The sequence below is a fragment of the Phaseolus vulgaris genome, chromosome 7 (genome assembly GCF_000499845.2).
Source record: "Phaseolus vulgaris cultivar G19833 chromosome 7, P. vulgaris v2.0, whole genome shotgun sequence".
In the NCBI taxonomy this organism is placed as follows: domain Eukaryota; kingdom Viridiplantae; phylum Streptophyta; class Magnoliopsida; order Fabales; family Fabaceae; genus Phaseolus; species Phaseolus vulgaris.
In genome coordinates this window covers 1,589,134-1,598,450 of record NC_023753.2, presented here as the reverse complement: position 1 = coordinate 1,598,450, position 9,317 = coordinate 1,589,134, and the positions used below count along the sequence as shown (strand labels likewise).

At 31.0% G+C, this 9,317-nt stretch overlaps 2 protein-coding genes across 2 annotated transcripts; one reads left to right on the top strand and one right to left on the bottom strand.

Annotated features, from left to right (window-relative positions):
* Positions 1-761: 761 nt before the first annotated feature.
* LOC137827952 (B3 domain-containing transcription factor VRN1-like) lies at positions 762-2,269 on the bottom strand. The gene is made up of 4 exons (XM_068634333.1): positions 2,186-2,269; positions 1,513-1,981; positions 1,239-1,378; positions 762-1,151 (listed from the first exon to the last, which is right to left on the bottom strand). Exons 1-4 carry the CDS (start codon positions 2,267-2,269, stop codon positions 909-911), a joined length of 936 nt encoding a protein of 311 aa, XP_068490434.1. The 3' UTR covers positions 762-908.
* A 2,904-nt stretch (positions 2,270-5,173) lies between these two features.
* LOC137830545 (ribonuclease H2 subunit A) lies at positions 5,174-8,520 on the top strand. The gene is made up of 8 exons (XM_068637964.1): positions 5,174-5,403; positions 5,482-5,553; positions 5,699-5,822; positions 5,908-5,995; positions 6,373-6,510; positions 6,585-6,672; positions 6,768-6,888; positions 8,114-8,520. Exons 1-8 carry the CDS (start codon positions 5,322-5,324, stop codon positions 8,298-8,300), a joined length of 900 nt encoding a protein of 299 aa, XP_068494065.1. The 5' UTR covers positions 5,174-5,321; the 3' UTR covers positions 8,301-8,520.
* The last annotated feature ends 797 nt before the right edge of the window (positions 8,521-9,317 follow it).

Here is a 9,317-nt window from a genome sequence, read left to right as displayed (position 1 = left end):
AATTTAGTAAAAAATAAAAAAAATAACTCCATCATGGTCAAAATCTTAAATAATAATTCATTATATTAAACAAAACTATGCATCTATTGGTAGAAATCACAGTATATTAGAGATATTATTTTATAGACTAAAAATAATTTTTTAAAATAATACTTAAAACAATATCTTACATGCGTACAAACAATAAAAGCATTAACAAAAGAACATGCTCATGTTTATGACTTACTGTATCGATAGTTTTCATTATAGACTGTTGTAATTATAAAATATTTAACAAATTATTACAAAGATTAAATAAATTAAAGTTTATATAAAATCTATTGATTAGTTTAATCGAATATATATATATATATATTTATTGTAATAACTTTAATAACTATAACTATTTTCTGGAATTAAGAATAAAATATAAAAAATTGGATGACATTTTGTCAGACAAAAAAATGAATGCAAAACTCAGAACATAAATATATTTATCTATTTTGCAGAAGTTATATGTTAATACAATTGATTGATTTTAATACTATTTGCAGAATACACATAATTAATATAATTGATCTATTCAGAAGACAGTGTATTCATCAATATAAACAAACTGATAGTGAAACATATGCATGTAACATCACAGCAAATATTGGAAAAACACATCTTCATTCACCCACTAAAGAGGAAGAACTTTATCTTCTGCATCACTGAAAACTTTCAGTGGTGTATGCATTTGGAGTACTTTAACAAATTCAGATATTAATCAAGTAAGAGAACTGAACATAAATTTTCATTAATGATTCTAAAAAACATTACATGATTATTGAAATGATAGATATTCAGAAATGAAAGGAAAACCACAGCTACAAGAACATAAAGTAAGCAAATGGACATAGCTATAGCTTTTGAAAACATGAACATAACTAGCTTCTGAAAACATGAACTCGAAGCAGTGGACCTGCAGGTTCAACCAACTCAAAGATACAAATGTCACCAACTTCCAATTTACTCTCTTTTGCAAAGATAGACCAACCAGAAGAGAACCTATCATATCTGTCACCACCACTGAGTAACTTCACATACCAAGCATACGAGGACCTATTAGCCATCTGCAACACCACATTCTTCTCGCAGTTCATGTTATCCAAAAACTTGGGCACATATTTCTGTGTAAAGCAACAAACAACAGTGAGAAAGAAACTCATAATACCTATAATAAACTGGTCAAACAATGACTTCATATTAAGATTTACCGAAGCATTTTCTTCTAAGTTAGAAGGCTCTATCACAAGAGTGAAATAGGGATGTTTTGATTTAAATTTGTTGCTTATTTTTCGAGCTTTTAGTGTTCTCGGCAGATTCAAACAATTTCCACTCTGAGTTGGATTCACACCTGTGAAATGCAGAAATAGAATAAGTCACAACCTTTTTGAAATTTTAGACCCCTATTGAATTTGACCATGTTAAAGTATATTCATTTTGTCAAATATTTTAGGTGCACTAGAGATATTTTGGTGAATAACATACATTGTGACCTGATTAATGGTTGAACATGCATCCCTTTATCAGAAGGAACACCCTTATCAGCATGCACTGGTTGTACAGTGGAGTCCCTTTCCATATTACACATCAGAGTTTCTTCAAACACTTGATGAGAAGAAACCATTGATGATGCCACTGGTCTTGCATTTTGCTCCTTCTCGGTTGCATTCACGGGGTTAACTGATGCATTAGCAGAAGACAAACAATCTAACTCTAGGGCACTTTTATCAAGTATGAGTACATCAATTTGGGAGGTTCCACTGTACTTGAACACCACAAAATATCCATAACTTAAGGAATAGTTTTCAGCAAACTCTTTCCAACCCTTTTCAAACCAAACCTCACCATTCTTTTCTGTCCAATACACCACCCATTCCTTGAAGTCTGAAGCCCTAAGAGACACTGGATTTGGCAAAGAACCCCCATATCTATTTGTGAACTTGTTGGGTAGTTTCTGCAAACAAACAATTATCAGTATCCTATACAATGTTCATGTTTCTATCATAAATATGCAAACAAAGACTAACCTTTTTTTTCTGTTCTAATCAATCCTACATTGCATGTTATGAAAGTGTGATCTATTCCAAATTAAACAAGAAAAAGAAAACAATATGAAACATCTCATGCAGATACATCAGATACTAGTAACAATACTTACTATCCTTTCAACATTAGTTTCAAGAATAATCTTGAAAAAGTGGATTGGTATGGTTGCACTTCCTTGACCGAGATGAGAAGCCATGATCTGAAGATGAAAATCTATATGCAAATTTCACAATACATAACTCCAATATATATTGCAAGTAGAACCCTTGCATGCTGTGATCCAATCCAATGAGGTGAAGTGTGTACAATTCTCAAGACAAGGATTCTTGGAACTGAACAAGTTGTAGTTTGATGTTTAGGCCTTGAATCCTATCATAGCTTTAACTCATCCACTCATGTTCATTGCTGCACTTTGAAACCCGCAATTATCATTTATTATTAACTTATCAATACTCTAGTCAAAGTAGTAGTCTGTTTTACCTATAAAGTTCATCTATAAAGTTTTAATGATGGTACAGACATTTACAGAACATTCAAATTAAGAATTCTCTTACTCAAATACTACTATTAATATGTAAAAAAAATGATTTTGGTAGACTTTCAAATGAGAGTTAAAAACTTGATTTTTTGGTGACAGTTTACTATCCATCACTGTAACTATATCAACTTCTGAAATTAAAATCCTCTGAAGGAATCTCATGACAGAAAGTGTAGTAGTAAGGTCATGAAAAAATATGAAAAAATAATTTCATTTCTTATTTTTATCAGGTTAAAATTTTAAAATAATATTTTTTAGTTGTCTGATTACAAAATATATGATATTTTAAATTTAATATCATTTTTTATCATTCTAAATTTTAAAATCAACAGGGTTTCTCAGGTGAGAAGGAATATGTATGTATATTACTGTCATATTAAGTTTTTTTGTAGCTTTAAATTATACATATTTTTTAAAATTTTGCTTAATTGGTTATTTTATTATTATAGTTTATTTAGTAGCAAAATGTTGAAAATACTTACATTGGTATGTTTAGATGGATAATTCAAAAGAGTGGTTAGATTGAAGTATAAGGTGTTTAGATAAATAACTTAGAAAGTAATTCAATTATTATGAGTGGAAATTGAAATTCTATGAAGAAAACATTAAAATTCTATTGACAAAGAGTGTTATAGGTCACAATTGCCAATTGAACTATCTTGCACACTCAACACAATACTTTTTGTTCATTCAAATACTTAGATCTCATAATATTTAAGCCTGTAACCCTTATTTTAAATTTTAAATCATTGTTTGTAGCTGGTAAGTACTTATTTTTTTTTTATGTTGATGAGGGTAAATAAAGTAGATTTGATCGATTTATAAGGTTTAAATGTAACTATTATTTCAAAATAAACCAAATTCTAATTTAAAAAGAATTGGACAATCTTCAACTTTTAACATTTTTTCAATATTTTTTTACAAAACTTCTGATAATAGTTATAATATATGAAGTTTAGGGTTTACATGATAGATACAATATCAAAATATTTTGTCAAATATTGTTTTCTCAAAATTATCTACTTGAGACTAATAATAAATTTTATATTAGTTTATTGATAATCCAGATTAAGTCTAGTCCACGATCAAATTTCATTAAATATGGTAATGTTGTGAAAAATACAAGTAAGTATTATTTAGACATTAATCAATTAAAATGATGTGTATTATTTGGAAGCAACTACTTATGGCTAAAATGATGTGTATTGTTTGAAATGTAACCATTATTGACTAAGATCAAGTACTCTTGAACAACTATATATCACTTTTGGCTAAGACAAAGTATTAATTGAGCGATATTGAGCGATATTCACTCTTAACTAAAATTGAGTATTCTTTATAAACTAACCACTATTAACTAAATTTGAAGGGGAGAGTAATCTAAAAATTTCACTACAGACAAAAATTGATTTTATTGATAGTCAAAATTCGTTGGTAATGCCAAGATTTGGTATTTACCAACATACATAAATCTGTTAAATTCATCAGTAATTAATAATATTATTATTTAGTATTATTATATTTATTAAATTTAATATTATCATTTTGATACATGAAAAAAATGAACCAACCAATGAATACATGGAAGAAACTATAGCCACTAGACCAAATCAACTTAGTAATCATTTTATGATGATGATGATTATTATTAGAGATCATATAGAAATAAAGATTATGTCTTACTACACTCATACAAAAAGTGTGTACTCTTACGTAGATAACTACAAACACTAACAATGTTCTTTCTTATAACTACAAGACTAAAGATTGTTTATGAATAAGAGCTTTGTTTTTCTTATTGCAAGAGTTTCATCAGTCTTTTTTTTTCATAAAAACGTTCTTTATACATGGATGGGAAGTAAAGAATGGTTGCAAAAACATTTACAGCTATTATGTGTCAAACTAATGGTTTTGTTGTGTTATTGCTTCTTATATGTTTCATGTGAGTATGTTTTGAAGTTGCCAAAAAACACATAAAATATTATTGATTGAGCATTAAATGTGTGTGACTTTTATGACAACACTTTTGGAACACGAGATTCACAGGTTCAGACAGACAACTTTCTTTCACCTTTTGTGCAAAGCACATAGCCTAATACATCTGATTGACTCTACAATACTAACATCTCGCCTTCTTAAAAAAATTGTCAGTGTGAAACAACTTTCAACACATTTTTAAAGATATTGATGTTGACAGAATATTGTTATATCTCCTTATGAATTAATGTAAATTCTCGATAATTATAAAAGTGAGCATTTATGAGTTTGACATGTACCATAAAATGATTAAGACTTATATGTCACACAAAGTAAGCTCATAAAAAAAAAATTTAATACTTCATTATTTAAACACAAAATAGAAAATCTTAACATAGTCGTTTAATATAGATTTAACAAGTTTAGTATTCAATAATGGACTAAAAGTTATTAAATTGATACTTGAAATGTCAATTTTTTAGCTATGAAAATGGAATTCAAGCAAAATATTCTTACTTTATTTAAAAATAATAATAATTAGATAATAAGAAAATAGTTATTAACTAATGAGTATATGGATGAAAAGGGTGGTAAAACCAAAAAGGGAAACCCTAATTGCTTGTTGTGGCGGGAAACAAAAAAAACAAAGGTTTCTTCACAATTCACCCTTTCTCAAAAGCATTTTTTTTTCTGCTTTCTTTCAATTTTCACTTCACTGTAGACAAAGGAAAAAATGGGATCCAAAATTCTTCCGCAATGGGCATCCAAGCCTTGCGCCATGGGAATCGACGAGGCTGGAAGAGGCCCTGTTTTAGGTTCGCATTCCCTTTTTCATTTTTCCATTCTCCAAATGTTTTTCTCTTTCTTTTAACATATTTTGGAATTCGTTTCAGGACCCATGGTTTATGGTTGCTTATACTGTGCTCAGTCTTATATGAAAACCCTAGCCACATTGAGTTTTGCAGGTACCACACCATGCCAAATTGTTATTATTTTGTTCTATATATCATATATTATTGGAAGGATTTTTTTAAGATTTGTTAGTACTTCCACTTAGTAGTTCAATCCATTGAAATTGGAGGTTTCTCCATTGCAATTCTGTTGGTGCAGATTCTAAGACACTGAAGGAAGAGAAGAGGGAAGAGTTGTTTGAAACTTTAAAGACCAATGAGTCTATTGGATGGGCTGTAGATGTCATTGACCCTCGGGAACTATCCGCTAAAATGCTTAAGAAGTAAATCGATTGAGCTTATTCATTCCATGTTTCATTGGGTTTTTTTCTATTTACTGACTACACTTTGTTGTTGTGATTTTGACAGGAATAAGATAAACTTGAATGAGATTTCACATGACTCTGCCATGGGTCTCGTTGATAGGGTACTAAAAATGGGAGTGCTTCTAACTGAGGTTAAAACCTTCCCCATTTTATTTTAGCTGATTCATCTATTGCTCAAATGATTTGAGGTTCAATAAGGCTGGTTCCCATGCCACCTCTTTTGTGTGTTTTTCGGATTGCTGTTTTTCAGTGCAAAAAGCTGACGAGCTAGTATGTTGATATATTGAGAAAGATGTTGGTTATCTTCAACTGAATGTTCTTTCAAACACGCTCTTATTCATGACTTTCACTTTCAATTGGCACCGGATGTTTAGTTTCTTTTCTTATGTGGTGGAATTACTGAAAGAGAATCTGTTAAAACATGTTATTTTTAAGTGTATAGGGTTGATATTAAGAATATGGTAATTCAATTACTGATGCGAGCAACACACAATTTGTTTTATTACAGGTGTATATAGATACAGTTGGAGATCCAGGGAAGTATGAAATGAAGCTGTCTAAAAATTTTCCATCCATCAAATTTGTGGTTGCAAAGAAGGCTGATAGCCTTTACCCCGTTGTTAGTGGTGCAAGCATAGTTGCTAAGGTATCGGTTTCCTTTATAAAATTTCCAGGGTTGAAGTCCCATAGCCTACTTATAACCTTAATCCAATCTTTCAGGTCACAAGGGACCGTGCTTTAAGAGAATGGGTACTTGATGAGACTGCTGAAAACATGCAGAGGAACTTTGGCTCTGGATATCCTGGAGGTGAGAAGGCTGTGATTCTATCACATGTTGCAGTATCTATCATTCCGATTAACATTGTACTTACAATAAATCTGGTTGTGTTTTCATTTGTGTAGACCCCAAAACCAAGGATTGGCTAGAGGATCACAAACATCATATCTTTGGATTTCCAACATTGGTTCGATTTAGTTGGGGAACCTGCAACTCTTATTTTAAAGATGTAGCACAAGTGTTATGGTAAACTTCCTTTCTTAAGCCTTGGGGAAATCATTAACTTTAGAGCACACGATTCCCTAGCTTCTTCTGATTAATACGTGTTAATGCATTCACCATATGAATTTTTGACATGAATTATGGGGTTTTAGGTTGAGGAAGGAAGAGGTGATAAAAGAGACTAAATACTTTTTAAATTGGTACTACCTTAGTATGGTGTGATGTATATGTATTGCAATGTGATATGCTCGCGAAACTTCAAATTAGTCATTTAGTCACTATAAGTAACATTCAACAATTAGTTCCTGCATGAAAAAAAAAGGTTTTAGTCTCTGTAATATCTCTGACCCCTATTTTTACTGTGTTTCTTTTGTTTTAGTCCCATAAAAACTTAAATTTAGTCATTATGCCCTTCAGGGACTAAGGTTTTTTCATACAGGTTGATTCATAATGAGTGCTGCTAATCGAGACGAATTATTAGTTTATGCCTTAGAGCCCTAACCCTTACTATACAAAAAACAAATCATTAGATAAGGAAATATGGTAACCAATTTTAAGAGATGATGCGGAATGAGTGAAGTATGATATGATAAGAATTTTTCATATATTGTGACACCTTCCATTTGCGTTCTTGAACTTAGCCTACCTGACTACACTGGATCATTCAGGAATAATGCTAACATACTGCTAGGTGCTATTTGTAACAACCATACTTACCTAACTCAGATGTTGGGTTCAACTTACAAACTAAAACCTGTTCTGACTATCATTTACTTTAAATTTCTTTCGTATCTTATCTTCCAATAGAGTACTATTTTTTGTTTTAAAGGCTTCAAGGTTTACTTGCTACCAGTATTAGCAATCTCCTAAAAGCCTAAGGTGTTAGCTGTTGTTTAATGTTTCACGTGAATTTTGAGCTTGAAGCATAAAGAGTGCACAAGTCCTTTATACCTTTTGCTTTAATTTAATTACGAAGTGGATAGGAAAACTCATAACTCCTGGCCTTTGGTAAACTCTGTCGAAACACAACCCCTTTGGCTTCCCCTTTTGAAATTTGATAGCTTAATCCTTTGAAAAGAATGATTTATTGCCTCGCATCATAATTCATACCTATGATTTGGATGAAATTTGATTCAATTGCACGGCCACCCACCCTGGATATGGGCGAAAACATCTTTCCCTTTTCTGTTTTTATGTTCCAAATTATTTATGCTTATCAGTCTTCATTAACACTTGTAATTGTTTACAGGGAGTCTGACAATTTGGATGAAGATGGCGGTGGTGGAAGTAATAGTAATGGCAAGCGACAATTGAAATTAAGCAATGTGGGTTTTTTCTCCACATCCAAGAGGAGAAGTGAAGAAGTAGAATCAAGTGGTAAAGGACGCTGTAGGTTTTTTCAGGCTCGTAAACTTGAGCACCTCACTAATTTCTAAAACTGATGCTTAAACACTGTCCCCTCTTTGCGTTATTCCAGTCATTTCTAGCCATGTGAACATTCCAATTTCATCTTTGGTTAACATTGTCTGTATATAGACTTTCTTGGATGATACTTCACTCTAACAAGATCTGTCTTGGGTAGTATATAAATTTAAATTAGTATACTTATCTATTGATTTGAAATTGCAACCGTCGTATTAAACATTTATTTCTATTGATATGACTCAAAATGTCCTCTATTAAGCTCCCCTGGCAAAATTCCTGTGGGGATACCATTTCTCCCCAACAGGCCTACATGGGTATCTGGCCCTCTACTTTAAAATCTAGAGTTTCTTCAAGGAATTGGCAGTAGTGATTTTGATTGAATACACCTTTTATTTGGATGATCATTACTAAAATCGCCTGTGTTCCCCTTTGTGCAAAGCAAGATAGCAAACAATAGATTGTGTTTAGTTTAAAATGCTTACACTCAACATGCAAACACTATTTGTTTTGAACATTTTCAATGAAAACTCTTTGCATGCGTTCTTAATAATATAAGTAATATTTTAATGTGAGTTTTACAAACATCAGTTTTTCAAATGGAAGAAAATTGTTTTTTATACGAGGAACTTTGTTCAATTTTAAAAAATACATTCAAATTTCTGAAACTGACATTAGCTTCTATAATAAGAAACTCTTGTAAACAACTTTTGTATACTCTTAGATTCCAGAAAATGATAATATATTTTTAATGTGCTAGGAGCAAAGTAAGACTTTGCTTTCAGTTTTGTTCTTGCAGCCTTTTCTTTAAAATCAACCCACTTGTTCTATTGGTTTGTCTTTTGTTTCACTCTGATAAAAGAATATAGTAAATGGCAAAAATATATAGTTAGGATAGAAACTCTTACATTTGAAAGAGAATTTGTATTTAGCCATGTACCATTCTTTTCAAGTGGAGGGACATTTAAGGGAAGTTAATATTCTGTACATTTTCCTTTACCTATACTATTAATAAAGTTTAGACCTGCAAT

Bases quoted from the DNA above. Each gene is read 5' to 3' on its own strand.
- LOC137827952 (XM_068634333.1), bottom strand. From the start codon at position 2,269: ATGGCTTCTCATCTCGGTCAAGGAAGTGCAACCATACCAATCCACTTT. The intron at 1,982-2,185 runs GTAAGTATTGTT...GTTTGTTTGCAG, and splicing joins AAACTAATGTTGAAAGGATA to AAACTACCCAACAAGTTCAC. The intron at 1,379-1,512 runs GTATGTTATTCA...TGCATTTCACAG, and splicing joins ACCATTAATCAGGTCACAAT to GTGTGAATCCAACTCAGAGT.
- LOC137830545 (XM_068637964.1), top strand. From the start codon at position 5,322: ATGGGATCCAAAATTCTTCCGCAATGGGCATCCAAGCCTTGCGCCATG. The intron at 5,404-5,481 runs GTTCGCATTCCC...AATTCGTTTCAG, and splicing joins TGGAAGAGGCCCTGTTTTAG to GACCCATGGTTTATGGTTGC. The intron at 6,673-6,767 runs GTGAGAAGGCTG...TCATTTGTGTAG, and splicing joins TGGCTCTGGATATCCTGGAG to ACCCCAAAACCAAGGATTGG.